This window comes from Sarcophilus harrisii, chromosome 2 (genome assembly GCF_902635505.1).
Source record: "Sarcophilus harrisii chromosome 2, mSarHar1.11, whole genome shotgun sequence".
NCBI lineage: Eukaryota > Metazoa > Chordata > Mammalia > Dasyuromorphia > Dasyuridae > Sarcophilus > Sarcophilus harrisii.
The window spans coordinates 594,925,018-594,943,014 of NC_045427.1; the positions used below are offsets into that span (position 1 = coordinate 594,925,018).

The 17,997-nt window shown below is 34.3% G+C and overlaps 1 protein-coding gene across 1 annotated transcript in view; it reads left to right on the forward strand.

Moving 5' to 3' along the window:
• Nucleotides 1–17,997, forward strand: part of TMEM273 (transmembrane protein 273) — a 46,195-nt gene that overhangs the window by 11,122 nt on the left and 17,076 nt on the right. The window contains exons 2-3 of the mRNA XM_012539677.3: nucleotides 12,121–12,174; nucleotides 14,121–14,231. Of these exons, the coding sequence (XP_012395131.1) occupies nucleotides 12,121–12,174; nucleotides 14,121–14,231 (165 nt within the window). The remainder of the gene's footprint in view (nucleotides 1–12,120; nucleotides 12,175–14,120; nucleotides 14,232–17,997) is intronic.

Here is a 17,997-nt window from a genome sequence, read left to right on the forward strand (position 1 = left end):
TTTTTTTCTTTTTCTTTTTTTTATTAAAGCTTTTTATTTTCAAAACACATGCATGGATAATTTTTCAACATTATCTCTTGCAAAACTCTGTGTTCCAAATTTCCCCCCTTTCCCCGTCTCCTCCCCCTAGATGGCAAGTAATATAATATATGTTAAAATATATGTTAAATTTTATATATGTATACATGGTTATACAATTATTTTGCAGCATAAGAAAAATCAGATCAAAAAGGGAAAAAAATCAGAAAAAAAAACTGCAAGCAAACAACAACAAAAAGAGTGAAAATGCCATGCTGTGATCCACACTCAGTTCCCACCATCCTCTCTCTGGGGACAGATGGCTCTCTTCATCACAAGACCATTGGAACTGGCCTGAATCATCACATTGTTGAAGAGAGCCACATCTGTCAGAACTGATCATTGTGTATCTTCATGTTGCCGTGTATAATAATCTCCTGGTTCTGCTCATTTCACTCAGTATCAGTTCATGTGAGTCTCTCCAGGCCTCTCTAAAGTCATCCTGCCGATTGTTTTTTACAGAACAGTGATATTCCATTGCATTCATATACACCATAACTTATTCAGCCATTCTCTAATTGATGTAGTCCTTTATTTTTCTTAGTGACTAATAACTTTAGAAGATACTTCTTCCACTAGATTGGCCTTTCCAGTGCTGCTATAAGAAAATACTTCTTCTCTCTTCCCAAGCTTAAGTTTTAGATATTCTTGGTGAAGGTAGGATGACCAGGAGGTTGAAAATTATTGTTGAGTTTGGGCTAAGAATTTTTTTTCCTGAGGCAGTTGGGGTTAAGCTATTGCCCAGGGTCACAGCTAGGAAGTATTAAGTGTCTGAGATCAGATTTGAACTCAGGTCCTTCTAACTTCAGAGCCGGTGCCATCTAGATGCTCCTAGGCTAAGACTCTTCTGTCCAGTATTTCAGAACACTGAAATAGCCTTTGGAGCTCATGTTTTGCCTACTTCAGAATGGTTATATGTTCAATGTGATGGAATATAAACCCTCTGAAGAAAAGAACCCTTCATGTTTGTATCTTATCCTTTTCATACTATAGAATAGCTTAAATGCTTTTAAAATAATTAAATTTTAAGTTTTATAAATTTTAAATATTAAAGATTGAATATCAGTTAAATGAAACCAAATAGAGACTCTCTAAAAAACTCAAAGAAGAGACGAGAACTAGATAAATTTCTATTTGATATTTAAAACTCTTCACAGAACTATTCCCTTCCTATCTTTCCAAGGTTCTTACACATTATTGCCCTTCACATATTCTATGATCTATTCATACTTTTTGCTTTTCCTCATACAATGCTCTACCTCTTTCTTCCATGCTTTTGCACAGGCTGTATCCCATCACAGGAATGCCTTCTATGCCTTTCATCTTCTAAAATTCCTGGCTTCTTTCAAGACTCATCTGAAGTGTTTTCTTTTATATGAGATCTTTTCCTGTCCCATTCCAACTACAGTGCCTTCCATTTTGTCTCATATATCTTATATATGTAAGTATGGCATGTGTGTGTGTATATATATATATATATATATATTCATCTCTATTCTCTTTCTAATAATTTGTATACAAATTTACATATATATAAATATATTTCTAGCATTATTCATTAGAATATGTTTCTTGAGGGCAGGAGTTGTCAGAATTTTCACTTTGTCTTGGTTTTTAGGGCTTAGGACAGTGTCTGGAACATAATACAAACTTAACAAATACTTGATCATGGATTTATTGATTCATTGACATGCTGGATACAACAAATTTTTATCACAATCTAATAAAAAAGTGACTTTTCTAAATTTGGATAAGAACAGTTGATAAAATCTGTTCTAATCTTTTCCCTTTCTCAGATCTGTATAGTTACAGTGAGTTTGGTCTTTGCAAGAAGATATGAGTTTAAATCCTACCTATAATCTATTAGTTGTATAGTCTTGAGCAAATCACTTAGCTTTTTTTTTTTTTTTAATCTATTCTATAATGATACTTCTAGCCTAAGATCACATTAGCCTATTGGGCTGCCTTATCACATTGTTGGTTCATATTGTAGAGAAGTACAAGGAATTATGGTTGCAAGTTGTAAAGTAACAAATTTAAGCTTGATTTGAGAAGGATTTTTTTGGTGGGGGACAAGGGAGGCAATTGGGGTTAAGTGACTTGCCCAGGGTCACATGGCTAGTAAGTGTCTGAAGCTGGATTTGAACTCAGGTTTTCCTGATTAAAGGTCCAATTGTTCTTTCCATTGTGCCATCTAGCTGCTGGGAGAAAAACATTTTAACAATTAGAGCTCTCCAGAAGGGAAATGGGCTGCCACAGGAAACCTCCTTATTGAAGAATTTCAAGCAAACCCTGGATAATCATTTGCTAGATATATTATACAGGAGAACCTTATTCATGAGTAAATTGGACTAGACATCCTTTGAGGACCTTTCTAAAACTGAGATTCTGTGATTCTCTGCCTCAGAGACCAAGGTACCTCAATAGATAGAGTACAGGGCCTGGATTCAGGAAGCCCCAAGTTTAAATCTGCCTTCAGATATTTAGTAGCTGTATGACTCTAAGTCATTTAATTCTTACTTGTTTTATTTTCCTCATCTAGAAAATGGAACACCTACTATCCAGGATTGTTATGAGGATAAAATAAAATAATATTTTAAAAGTTTTTTTGTAAATATAAATGTTTGCCATAATTATTTTTAATTTTTGTTATGCTAGGGACCTCTTCAGCAATCTGATGAAGCTGATGGATCTTTTCTCAGGAAAGTAACAGTTATGTACAATAATACAAGAATATAGCAATATTTAAAGTTATCAAAATGTTTTAAAAACAAGTTTATTGTTCCCAGGTATTAACCTGGCATTAGCCTGTTTTAACACTTACTTATAGGGTTGTTATTAGGATCAAATGAGATAATGTATGTAATAATAATAACTATTATTTATAAGAAAGTTCAAAGTTTGCAAAGCACTTGATATATGTTATCTCATTTGATGTCCTTGAACAATCTTGTGAAAGAAATATGCTTATTATCCTAATTTTAATTTTAAAGAGCTAGGTCTGGCCCAGAGTTACACAACTAAGGAAGAAAAGAAAGAAGAAGAAGAAAAAGAAGAAGAAGAAGAAGAAGAAGAAGAAGAAAGAAAAGAAGAAGAAGAAGAAGAAGAAGAAGAAGAAAGAAAAGAAGAATAATAAGAAGAAATTTCTGAACATAGTTAACACAATATCCTATTGCCTTGGAATTCTGAAATTTAAACTATCTCTTTGTAGTCATGTGAGCTAAGGAGAAAAGTCAATGAGTAGCACTTCTTGGGGCCCTTTGGCCCACTTGGCTGTGTGGTCATTACAGATGGAAACAATATAAAGAGAAAAGCAGTCCTCAACCACTGAGAGAACACCATGAAAACCAGACAGGCTTTGGATGGGAGAACATTTTCATTATTAATGAGATCCTGCAGAGTTCTCCAGCCTTTCACTTAGGAAGTAGAGATGCATTTCTTATTTCAAAACCTGCAGGATTGGCCAGCCATGTTGGTGCCAGGGAGTTACATGCCATAGACACCTCTTTACTTGCTCTGTGATTTTCTTTTAAAATTGTTTTTAGCTTCTGGCAAATTCAAACTTGGAAAAAGAACAAATGCCCTTATGAAAAGATGCCTAAAATAGCATACATATATGGGAGAGGTCTCAAAGAAGGCAAAAAACCCCACCTCTTTGACCTTCCTCTTTCAACTTCTCCTTACTTAAGCTTCTTATCTGACTATTCTGTAAGAGGACTGCTGAGCTCCCTATTAGGAACTAGTTTATTTATCCTTTCATATCTATTCTTCGCTCTTCTGGCAAGATCTGAGTTTTACTGCGTTTTCAGTTCCCTTCAACTAGCTGTATCAGCATTCTCTTAATGGTAACACTGGAGACTTGAGGACTAAGGAGAGAAATTGGTGGAAGGTTTTCATTTCATTTCCAGTATTTTGGCCTTTCCTTCTTGAATTACTGATTAATGATGCTTCCATCCTTCAGCATGGTAGATAATAGTGGGATTGAAGTTGGAGGACCTGAGTACAAATTTGATCTGTAACCCTTCCATATTATTGGAGGGATTTTCTAAGAGTCATTCATTTTCCCACCAGTTAAAATAAGGGAGTTGGATTAGATAACATGTTAAAAGTTATTCCAATTCTAAATATATAATTCCATCTCACTCTTGCTCAAAAAGTTTCAATGTCTTCTTGTTGTTTTTCGGTTATAATATCATCCTCAAAAATAGAGCATAGATAGAGGAAGATATATGTTGGCATTTAAAAGCCTTCACAGCCTGCTCAGCTGTCTTTATAGGCACTGTCACATTGCTCCCTTTTGCATAGCAAGCATTCCAGTCTTTGCTCACATTGTCCCACATTAACTGTATTTTCTTCTTATATTTAGTTTCCTCAAAAGTTCATCTCAACTTCCACATTTTCCAGGAGGATCTCCCCAATCCTCCCAACTACTAGTGACTTTCCTTAAAAATTTTCCTTCCATTGTTTTGTATATGTTTTTATATTGGGTGTCCCAAAAGTCTCAGTACATCTTGTTTTTTTGTTGTTGTTGTTGTTGTCTGTTCTTTATTCTCAAAGAGGACCATGACATCAGGGAAGTGAGCCATGACTTGAAAGTATTTAAGTGAAGATGAGCTGTACAAAGTCACCAGCCTCAGTTTCTCTTTCAAAACTAGCTGGGCACAGTGGCCAGATATAGCTCAGGAAAACTGGAGATGGCCCTGGATTCAATGGAAGATCTGGTCTTTTTAAGCTAAGGTCTTTAACAGATTTCAGTTTCACCAAGGCACATTTAGTGGTGAAGACTAGGGAAGGATTGAGGCAAAGAATGATCTGTTTTATTTAGTCAAAAAGAAAAAAATCCATATGGAAAGGTTTTTGGCCAACATAGAAATAACTGCTATTTGCATTCATTCTGAGTCAATAAGGGTCCAAATAATGACCAACTGAGGCTTGGCCCAGGACCTATTGTTTTCCTTGAGAGAATATAAGCTTTTCAAAGGCACAGCTTCTTTTTTTGTCTTTTTATTCCTAGCACCTACCAAAATTCCTAATATGTAACATGCACCTAATAAATGCTTGTGATTGATTGAATGATTAATCCTCTAAACTGTAGGTAAGTGAGAATACTAGATTAAAAACATTTATTAAATGACTACTCTGTGCTAAGCACTGTCTTGTATCATAGACTTTGATAGGGATTTATTTATTAATTTACTGAGTGTCTACTGTGACCAATGCCTGGTAAAAAAATTGTAGTAATTTTAAGGTGTGATCCCTGTTTCTAAGAAACTTGCTCTAGTAAGGGCAACTTGGTTCTTGTGTGATTAGTCATATAGAATTTTAGAGATGAAGTTAGAAAGGACCAGAGAGGCCATCTAGTCTAATCCCTTTATTGGACAGATGAAGAAACTGAGTAATGAAAGAAAACAGGGGCAGGTAAAACTAATTCTGTTTCTTTGTATGCCTGTGCACTTAAGTTTGAGAGAAGGATTTGGGAAATAAGGGATAGTGGCAAGAACATTGGAGCTCACATTAGAGGAGTAGGTTGAATCTTACTTCTGTCACTTACCTCCTTTGTGCTCCTGGGCAAGTGATCTTACTCTCCCTGAGCCTCAGATTCCTCATTGGGAAAAGAGAAGGTTGTCTTTGTGGCTTCAAAGGTCCTTTCCAGCTCTAAGCGTGTGGTACTATGCTTTTTTTTTGATAGAACAGCAAAAACAAAGTAAGAATGTGTCTCCCAGATTGCTGTCTTCAATAGGATTTCTTTGGATTAATTCAGATTAAAAATATAAATAAATAAACTCAAAGAACTCTATTTTTTAGAGCCAAGAGTTTGAGGTCTTTGTTTTTTTTTTGTTTGTTTGTTTTTCTATCATTGATGTTGGTGTGTCCTATGAACACACACAAATAAACTGAATATTTCAAACAAAATCAAATATAAGTAATCACTTTAATTCCTTAGTTTTAATCTATTTGACTAATACTATGAATTTGTGTACTGTGGTATACATAAAGCTGAAGGCCATACATAATGCTTAAGGCCCTTAATTCATTGTCTCATCTGACATCTTTAACCTCACATTCTGGATTCCCTACCATTAACTCTCCACTCTCATCAGGCCATTTCCTGTATTGTTTATTTATACTGCCTCGAACACACTATGGCCATTAGTACATCAGTGCTTTCTTGTGTGTTGCTGTGTCTAGAAATTTTCCCATCCTCCATTTCAACCTATTCAAAACCTATACACAAATCTCCATAAAGCATTCCCTCACTATTCTGATCTAAATGACCTCTCCTTTCTCCAAAGGCCTAAGGCAGAGCCACACCATCGAAAATGTGATTTTTTTTTTACTTCCTTCTATTATTCTCTAGTTATATGCCTTATCTCCCCAAACAAGTTGTAAGTTCCTTAATAGCAAAAACCTCATTTTCCAATTTTTTTCTATTTTTTTACATGATCTAATCTAATGTGAACAAATGGTAATTACTTAATAATTAAATAAATGCTGGCTTGACTACCATGGAAAAATGTAGGGGGAAGAATTCTGGATTTGGAGTTAGCGGCCTTGTATTTAAATTCCACCTTCATTTTACTATCTGTGTAATTTTGGGCACATCACTTAAAATTCTCTGGGCTTCAGTTTCTTCATCTGTAAAAAAAGGGGGTTTCCATCTCCAAATCTACTATCCTATGACTATAATAAAAAGAAATACTAATTGTAGCCCTTTGGACTAATCCTGGATTCTCAAAACTATTTTGTTTGAAATTTAGAAGTTGGAAATGTTTGTAATCTAATATTTAGAATTCACTTTCTTAAGTGTTTTCTTTTAAATTCATCCTGGCTGGATGTAAATTGCTCAGTTATAGACTTTTAAAAACAATAGTTTTTAGCTAGGATATTTATAGAAATATATTTCTGCGAGTACATCCTTCTTTATGTATCTGAATCTCATTCTGATTTCAACCAAATAAGGATAAACAAAGGGTAGGCAGTAGATACTAAACTAAGCATATGTTCACTATATATGTGGGGAAAATTTCAAACATGAATGATTCCCATTTATCATCGAGTGTTGCTGTCAAATGATTGACATTGTAACGTTGTAACCCACTTCTTTCTTCCTTTGATATTGTTTACTCATGTCTGACTGTGTGGCCCCATTCGGGATTTTCTTGGCAAAGATACTGGAGCGATTTACCATTTCTTTCTCCAGCTGATTTTGCAGATGAGGAAACTGAGGCAAATAGGGTTAAGTGACTTGCCCAGAGTCATGTAGCTAATAAATGACTGACACTCGATTTGAACTCAGGAGGACCTGAGCTATTGGCTAGGTATCATTTGTTATTGCATTATAATAGAAGCCAATTGGGTGTATTGGAAAAAATGCTGGATTTGGAATCAGAGACTCTGAATCCAAATTCTGCCAATATTGTTTATTAATTGCATAACCTTGAACAAATCACCTAGATATTTTCGATTTCTTCATCTGTGAAATGAGGTCAGATTAAATCATAAACTCTTAACATATGATAAATTTCAGGACGTCCATGAAATTGGATGGGGAAGAAAATTGCATTTCTATTTTCACTAACCTCTAACTGAAATTTAGTCTTTCCTTCAATTATGAATGTAGGCAACAAATTACAAAGGTGTTGGCAGGATTGGTGAATTTCTTGTGATAGAAGTTGCAGCTATTTTCTTATCACACTTCCGTTGCTGTACTTATCTTGAAATATTTTTTTGTGGTCATTACTACCTAGAAATTGTTATGCTTATTGTTTTGACTAGATAACACATGCTCACAATCTTCTTCTTTATATTTATAATCTGTATATCAGTCATTGTTTTTTTTTCATACTAATATATATATTATTTGTGTATTTGTGCTTATGTATTTTTATATATGTGACATATATATGTATATAAATAAAGTAATACATATGTATAAAATGCATTTAAAGATAGTTTGATAAAGCATCTATAGGTTTCAGTAGATTGCCAAAGACTTTTTAGTGTCACAGAACCCTTTGGAATAGATGTTCTCTGAAGTCCTTTCCATCTCTAATTCTATAGTTATAATTTCTGAATAGAATATCTTTGTCTTTTTAATTCACACTTCTTTTTTCTATTACTAAGATAGGATTCCTTCCAACATTAGTGAATTGTGACCAAAAGTTCCTATGTACATTCTCGGACTACCCTTTACTCCATGTGCACAAAGCATTGTTTGTTTGCACCAGGGTTTTTTTGGATACCTCACCAGGTTTTCTTGATAAGGGTTGAAAAAAGACAAGATGAATTGTAAAGGAGAGTAAAAATAAAATTTAAATTGCACTGGGGAGAAAGAGGTAAAAGAATAGGGGAAATTAGGAAAGACATTAAATAGAGGATGATACCTGAGGTGGGCCTTAAGAAAATTAATTATTCTAAGAGGCAAGGGTGTGTGTGTGTGTATGTGTTTGTATAAATGTAGTGAGTTGGTAGTCCATATATGGAACATTGCTTATAAAGGCTTCCTATCTATGTGAAGTTGCTAAGAAAGATTGGCTATAACATAAAGTATACAATATGAAGTAAGTCAGTAAGATAGAAACCATACATGGAAAGTTTTAAATACCAGGAAAAGAAATTTGGATTTTTAGCTTGCCTTTCCTCCAGAAAAAAAAATCCATAATAATATCTTGAACAACCAACATGGTTGAATCCAGCCACTTGTCATACAGATTTGCATTTCATTCTCTCCTTCTTCCAGATAATAATTCTCATTCTTCCCTCATTAAATAGTCAATTAAATAAGTAAGAAAAGTCTTCAGCTTTGCCAGATCAATAAATGACTTTACATCATTTTAGGTCAATTCCACTCCAAGCTTAGTAGATCTAAAACAAACAAACAAACAACAAAACCTTTTCTCTGAAAGCTACTTCTTTTGCTTACTTCCCTGTTTCCAATTGCATTTCCACCCTTTTTTGGGAATCCATCTTGATAGCCTCAAACTCAACTTTGACTCTAACCCTTTCTTTCTCCCCTCATTTAATTAGTCACCATGTAGTGTTAATTTGTTTTTGCCATAATTCTTGAATCCCTTTACCTTTAGTGTTTTTATGGTCACATTATAAAATCACAAATTTAGTACTGAATTTAAAGTTCATCAAATCTAATCTCCTTATTTTACAGATATGGAAACAGAGACTGGCAGATATGAAATGCAGGATTATATAGCTAGTAAATGGCTGAAACACAATTGGAATGCAGGTCTTCCTGGCTCCAAGTCTACCATGTTTTCATTGCAACACAACACCTGTCTACTTTACCTACAATGTCTTGCTCATTCCATAAATATTGAATGAAAGAAGAAAGAGGGAATGAACATGAATATTATCATGTCCATTTTACATTTGAGTAAACTACAGCTCAGAGAGTTAGGATCATAAAACATTATTAAGTTTTGGACTTGGAATCACACTCACATCTTCTGCACCAATGCCAAAATTCGGCAGCATTTATAAGGACTTTAACTCCTGGACTGTTTGGGGGACAGCATGTTGTATGTTCTGCTGACCAATTTGTTAGTGCCTATACATTTTGCTACTACTTTGCGGTGCCAGGGGAAATAAGTGCCTTGGGTTATATAGCACAGAAGGGACTCCCACACAACTAATGAATCCAAATAGAATGACCTGGGGTTGTGAGGATGGCTCTAGTATCTGCATAATTGATTGTTATCCAGAGTCTCATTACAACTCCAGGGGTCAGATTTTCTGAACCCAGATTTTTAAAAAGAAGGTTATGAGGACAGTTGCATTTGGGGATTTCCCTCCCAGAGGAGGAGAAAGGATGTCTTAATGGATGGTGTTACTGGACTAATGGTGGAATTACAAGAATGAGCAATATCTCTATGTACAATTGAACAAGTAGTAATGAAAATATTTTCCCCCAACTTTCTACATAAGAAGAAAGCAACTGCTTTATTGAATCAGACCCCATGATATAGAGCCTAAAATATCTTTCTAATGTCCCCTTTTCTTTTATCAGTTTATCAGTTTCCTCATCTGTAAAATGAGAGGACTGAAATTAGTGGTTTTTGAAATCCTTTCCAGTTTTAAATTTATGAATCAGTGACTAAGTCAGTGATTCCCAACTCTTTTGGTCTCAGGTTTCAAAAGAGCTTTTGTTTAATTGGGTTACATGTGTTAATATTTTCTTATTTGAACTGAAGCACATTAGTATTATTATGAAATACTTTTGATTTTACAGATTCCCTGAAAGAATCTCAGGTATCCTTCTGGTCTAGACTTTGAGAAATGCTGATCTAAGTTTTATTGTGGAAGGTTATGATTCTCTGCCATCAGTCAATCAATCAACCGAACTTATATTTCCGGTGCCAAGTATAGTACCTGGCACTGAGAAGTTGCTGAATAAATACTTGTTGATTGACTGAAACAATTACTGTATTCAATCGAGCACCTACTATGTGCTAGGTATGTTGAAAACACAAAATCAGCAAAAGATATTGCTGTCTCTACTTTCTAGAACTCTACAATCCAGCTAGAGAAATAAGACATGAAATAATCAGGGTACAATAGTACATACCTTCCACTCCCTTGCATTCATAGAAGTCAATCTTAGTACTTGAAACATAACTCTTGTCTCATTTCTTAGTAATTTTTCTTCCTTCATATTTTAGCTCGGAAATGTCATTTCCATCTAGGATTCTCTCCATTCTTCCTACAACAGTATTTTCTCTCTCTTCAAATTTCTTAGGAGGATACAATTAATTGTGCACATTTTTGAAGAAAGAAACTATCTTTTTTTTTTTTTTTTTTTTTTTTTAGTTCCTTTCACATTTCCAGGACCAAACCCAAGGCTTTGCATGATGGTTGGTTGGTTTGTTTTGTTTATTTTTCGGAGGCAATTAATTCCAGTTAAACAACTAATAAGTATCTGGGGTTGGATTTAATCTCATGTTCTTTTGATTCCATGGCCAATGCTAAATCTACTATTACTCTCTCACTTCTGAGGAAGTGTTTAATAAATACTCCTTACATTGTTCTTTAGAAGGCAGTAGCAAGTGGTAATGTATGTTATACTGCTAGATGCTATTACCTCCTATTAAGAGATATAGGATCATAGGTTTTAGAGCTGGAAAGAACCTCAGAGATCTGTTAGTCTCCTTTTCCATCTTATAAGGGAAGAAACAGGAGTTTAGGACAGTGGGATGGCTTGTGGGAAGTCACACACTTAATTTGGAGAGCACAGGGATTAGGACTGAGCTTTAGGAAGGCTGACATATTGTATAGCTCATTAAGGGTCTTCTGGAATTTTGCTTGGATATTATGCTAATCAGATTTCTTTAAGTCTTTCAAAGCTAAAGTCTACAATGTTGTAGCTATTGATATAATTATTTTCCTACTCCTGTTCCCTTAATTGCATCATTTCATACAAATCTTCCTAGGTTTATTTCAAATCATTTCTTTCATAAATTCTAATGACAGTATTGTATTCCATTATCTTCATATATCAAAAATTGTGGAAAATCATGGTGGCCAGAAAAGAAAAATAGGAAAGCCTTAGGCTATTGAATTAATGATTATAATGGAGAAATTATGCAAGCAAAGAACCCATTCCCAGTGGATTAATTAATAAAATGTCAAAACAACCAGTTGAAAGGAAAGAAAAATTTATTTAACCAGCAAGTTGTTTGGGCTTTAGGATGTCTGACATGCATCTTGAATGAATTTTAAAATGAATTGATTCACTGGGCTTCTTGTTTTTCTTTTATGAGAATACTTCAATTTGAGTTAGCCATATAATATACAATCTTCTCCACTGTGTAAATAGTGAAACCTATTTATAACATTAACATCCAGGATGGAGAATCAAGGGAAACAGGAGACAAGACTAATATCCATAAAACCAGCTCACCATATTGTATCAGATATTTATAATAAATATGGGTAGGACTGGTTTTAAGGTGGTTTGCCCTAGAATCTGTCCAAAACTATATTCTAAAAATCCATAAAATAATTAGATTAAATTACTATCTTCTTTTGCAGATTTTGGTGGAGTTCAGGTGCTGGCAAAAGGAAAATCTACTGGTGTGGAAATAGGTAGGTCCCTGACCCAGGTGTTTTTGTTATCAGTGGAAAACAAGAATAGGAAAAATTAAAGTAAACAAACACTGAAATCATTGTGAAACAAACACAGTGGAGTGATTTGGGGCTTGTTTCTCTCAAACAAGGACACAAAATGTTATGAATTTAAGGATGCAATCTGTGATCTGAAATATATGTAGAAAAGATTTGGGGAAATGTTATTGGGAATGATACTAGAAATTTAGATAAAGTTGAAGCAAAGAAGGGGAAAGTTGCTTCTGAGAAGGTATCACTGTGTCTGCCCTTATCCTATCTTCTTCAGCAGTGAGTCAAAATGTGAGCTCTTTGGGGGCAGGGAATAGCTCTTTTCTTTGTAACCATCCAATAAGACTTTTCTTCTTTTTTTGCTCAATATGCTTGCTTAATTGAATTGAATCTATGCCTTTGCTTACCCTTTTCCATGTCCTTATTAATATATTGGCTTCTTACATCTCTATTTATTGAACCCTTCCTTCCCTTATTGAACCAAGATCCTTGAGGATCTTGTCTAGAAGTCACTTTCTCCTTAAAGTCTTTCTGTATGTCCCCTGCTCTCATCTGTAAGTGATTCCCTCTTTCTTCAGATTTTTAATAACCCTCTCTCTGAACCTCTCCTTTGAACATGATTATTTGTATACAAGTCTCATCTCCCTTACTAAATTGTAAACTTTTGTTTTTAAACTTTGTGTTCCCTAGGGCCTAATAATGTTTTGTAGGTAGTAGATATAAAATACATGTTTATTTTGAATTTAAGAAGATATCTTTTTGTTTTAACATCTTTTAAAAGAACCATGTACCATACTATTCCTTATTCTTAGTGGAACAGATTTTTTTTCCCCAGCTAGCACTAGGCCTAGACAATAGATGAAGGGAATGCAGAAAATAAAGGATATATGTAGAAAAAGTACTAAATAATAATTATAAGTCATAAGGATATCAAAGAACCAAGGGAAAATTACTAACCTGTTTCTAAGTTTGCTTGAAAAGATTAAAACGAATAATAAAAAATAGTTAACATCTATAAAATGCCTTAATATTGTTTCTCATTTGATCTTCCCAACAATTCTACAAAGTAGATGTTATTGTCTCTATTCTACAGATAGGGAAAAACTGAGGCTGAGACACATTAGATCGTTAGACAAGAGTCACACAGCTAGTAAGCATTAAAGTCAAAATCTGAACTGAAGCTTTTCTGATTCCAAGAATAACATTTTATCTACTACACTAGCTACCTCCTTGCCTTCTCATGATAGAAAGAGATGTACTGGTCATATGACAAGGGGGAGGGATGATAAATGGGACAGTAGTCCAATTCCACTGGTATTCTAATATTAGAGGGAGTAAGCAATACAAATTCTGCCAAGGGAGACAACTTGTCTGTGTATATATAAATAAAAATGTATATCTAAATTATATATTATATATGTTGTATACAAGCATATATGCACATGCATATATTTGTATATGTAAATTATATATTGTATTTTTATAGATTTTCAATTAAAATATGTGTAGATAGATACATATGGGTATATCTATATGTACATATATGTGTATCAACATCTACATCTACATAAATATATACATAATTTCCATTAACAGAATTGCAGTCCATGAAAATTAGAATTGCTTTAGCTTTTGCCCTTGTATTCTCATTACTAAGTGGAGTGGCTGTCATATAGTGGACACATATCAATTGAAAAAATTTTAGGGTATGTTGGGACTAGACTATGGAGGGTCTTGAAGATGCCATACTAAGGATTTTAAGGTTCAGGTTTAAAGACTAAGACCTTTAACAGTTTAGTTTAAAGACTAAGATTTAAAGACTTAGTCTTTAACTGATGGGAACCACTGAAGAATTTTGGGCAGGGGTTAATGTGTTAATAGCAATTCTGAGCAATCTTTTTATTTTCTATTTTCAGAAATCAAATATGCCATCATTGGAATTATACTGGGAATCATTATCTCGGCTGGTTTTCTAGCACTGAAGATCTGTATGATCCGAAAACATATGTTTGATAATGATTCCTCAGGTAGGAAAAATACAAGATTTTGTTTTACTCAAGGGGGAGTTTCTCTGTTGCATGCCTACAGAGAACCACTGTAGGTTCTATAACTGTATTTATAAGAAGAGAATATGGGAACCATTTGGTTTTAAGGAAATATTTTCCTCCAAGCTTCCTTTTAAAGAGGCTTTCCCTATTTCAAAAACATTTTGGTGCCATGTCTCCCAAAGTCTTCTGGGGACACAATATTGTTCTCTTCAGGGTTGAATCTTGAGTGAAAATCAGAGTATTTCTTCTTTGAGATCCAATCCCTCCATGAAGCATGGCATTGTTTTAGAATATCCATGTCAAGGACCCATTCATTCTGCTTAAATAAAGCTCCAGTGTGTAGAATTCACTACCTTACAAGACAGTTTACTTTTCCCTCCATTTATAATCATTCAGTCATTTTCCTTATTTTGAGTGGAAATCGGTCTTCCTAATAATTTTCTCCAATGGTTCTAGCTCTATTTGCTGAGGTCAAACAGATTAAAGTTAATATCTTTTCCACATGACAGTCTTTCAAACACTATAAGATAGATATCCTCCCCCTCTTCCCAAATCTTTTCTTTTTTTAGGTTAAACATTCCCATGCCATATTCTAATCATCCTCATATGATAAAGTTAAAAAGTTACCAGCACTCTGCTTGTCATCTACCCATCACCACCAAGTAGCAACCTTTTCTCCCCACTTTCACCCAGTCACAGACCATCTCTGCACCCCTAAGGCTACTTGATTGCTCATATAGCTTAGATGAGATAAAAGTCAAATCCTCAATTCTTTCCTGTGGGATGTGGAACCAAAAAACTTTATCTTTCCTGAAGATCTTTCCCCACTCCCACAATTGCATCTAATGATTAACCTAAGGACTAGTAAACTTTACAGTCTGCTTTGTCACTGACCCATAAGGTCTTCAAAGATTTACCACCTTCCTTTTATGCCCTACAGACTCCTCTTCCACTGTCTTTGGACTTAGTTGAGCAATTTGAAGACCCTTAACCATTTGAAGGTCCTTAACCATCTGCTCCTTTGTATAACTTTTTAAAAACTTGAGGCTTTTCTATCTACCTTTTTTATTATGCTTGATCCCTTAAACTGTGAAATCCTTAATAGTAGAAATTTTCTAGCTTTTTCTATTTGTACCCTAGAATTTGGCGCTTGGCAGATACTAAGCATTTAATCAATGATCTTTTATACTTTCATTCATTAATCCATTCATTTACCTGGATGTGCTTCAGTTTATCAATGCCCTTCTTAAAATGAAGTATCCTAAATTGAGTACCACACACTAAAATCACTCTTACAGTATCATCCATGCCATTTCACAGATCCTTTACAGCAAGTACACTCAGTATAGAAGATGGAGAAGGTAGACTTTGGATGTGATTTCTTGCCTCAGATTCTTTTAATCTTGAATGGGTATCAGTGGAACATATGCTACCATATCTGTTTGCTTTGCTTTTGTTATATGACTGACAGAACTTTGTTATTTGTATATCTCTGTGGTGATTTATTTTTCTTAAGGTTTAAATATTATTTAAAACAAGTTAAATTTTTTTGTCATTTTGATTTTGAAAAACACCAAAAAATACGTGGAGACATTATCACATATAAAGAACAGAAAAGACTGATTGTACACGAAATCATGAGTCTCTATTAAATATAGTTTGCTTTTATAAACTAATACATTTAACATATTAGTTTTAAAACTATCTTGCATCCTCTTTTTGCCTCCCTCTGAATTTCCTTCTCTTTTCTTCTATACACTTTAAAAATATTTCAATAAAATTCTTTTCCTCCCTTTCTCCCATCTTCCCTCCCTCCTCCCTTTCCTTCCTTGCTTCCTTGCTTTGTTCCTTCCTTTCTCTCTTCCCTCTTCTTCTTCTTGTTCTTCCTTATTCTTCTTTTTTCTTCTTTACCTTCTTGTTCTTGCTATTGTTATTCTCCTCTTCTTCTTCCTTCTCCTCCTCCTCCTTGTCCTCTTTGTCCTCCTCATCCTTCTTGTCCTCCTCCTCCTCCTTCTCCTCTTTCTTCTCCTCCTTTTTTTTCTCCTCCTCTTCCTTCTTCTCCTTCTCTTTCTCTTTCTCCTCCTCCACTTCCTTCTCCTTCTCCTCTTTGTTCTTGTTCTTATACTTGTTTTTCTTGTTCTTGTTCTTCTTGGCCTTGTTTTTCTTGTTCTTGTTCTTGTTCTTCTAAATTCTCTTCCTTCTCTTTTTTCCTCCTCAGCTTCTTGATAATTTTTACTCTATTTGTTTGGATAATTCATTGTTAATATCACCAGCCTATTTAAACTCAGGATGTATTACCCTATTGCCCTTTGGGCCACCCACAATTACAGTTATGCAGAAGTGGTATTCAGTGATGTATAGCTATGTAACAACATCAGAAGCATAGAATTCATCGAAAAGGCTGTGGGATTTTCCAGTCCATTTTCCTTTCCTTCTGTTTATTTTTGGGTTTGGTTCAGTGACCATCTTCAGAATCTGCTTTACATATAAGCTCTTTGAGGGCAGGGACTGTTTTTGCTTTTTTTTGTTTTGTTTTATTTTGTAGCCACAGTGTCTATCACATGGCAGCAATAGGCACTAGACCTATGTTTTATTGCTATAGCATCTCATAGTCCTAACCTTAGTATGACACAAAGAGATATTAAATTACTTTCCCAGGGCCAGTTCATGATAGAGGAATAACTTAAATTTAGGACTAGAGACTGGCTCTCTGTCTCTTTTATCACTCTCCTCGGCACATAGTAAACATAAAATAGTAGTTCTTGATGTATCCCAAATTCCTCTTTCAATATTGAGAACATTTATGGTTCAGTGTTTTTTCTTCCTTTCAGGTATCTGATGAAGGAGCCCTCTAAATGTAAAAATCTGTTAATACCTTGAGCACAGACCTCTTCAGTATATTCTTTGTTTGGTCTAGATGCGCTTCCCATCATTCTTTTCTCTATTGCCTTTTCTCACTCAATAGCACATGAAAGACTCTAACATTAAAATCAAAACATTAGTGGCCCAGCTGTCAATAAGAGAGAAAAACATTAGCTGTAAAATATTGATAATTTTTTTTCATCTTTTTTGGGGAGGGGGTGTTTGTTGTTCTTTATTCAGTTTCATCTTTAATTGCTTTTGGATAATCTTGCTTAAATGTAAACTTTCTGCAAATCTACTTTTTATCCTCCATTCCTTTCCACTGGGCAAATCACTCAATCTCTTAATACCTCCCTCAGGCAATTTGGCAAGAATCTACATTGCAGAGAAGGTGCTAGTCTGTATTAGTAAAGAAAAGTTCAACAGGAGCTTTCTGTACTGAGGAAGTAACAGTATCAGTCAAAAATTTTGTTTCTCTAAATAAGTAGCATGTAAATATTATACATACTTTCTATATGTACATGTATATAGATGCATACACATATACATATATGCATTACATATATGTACAAAAGATATATACATACATAATATATGTGTCTAGCTATAGATAAATATGCATGTATATATATGAAAATATTTGGAAGGAGGAGGTATTTTACCTCTTGCTTTAACATATTTTCTTATATAGGAAAATATATCAGGGAGAATCTAAAGTCAGTTTCACAAAAAGGAAATCAAAAGAGCTTAGAAGTTACCTCAGTCAGCAAATATTTTATATTCTTGATAAGTGGAAAGATACTATGGCCAAAGACAAAACTGATTTTAGAATATAACTATATATATATATATATATATATATACCTTCAGAAGAGGGGTGATA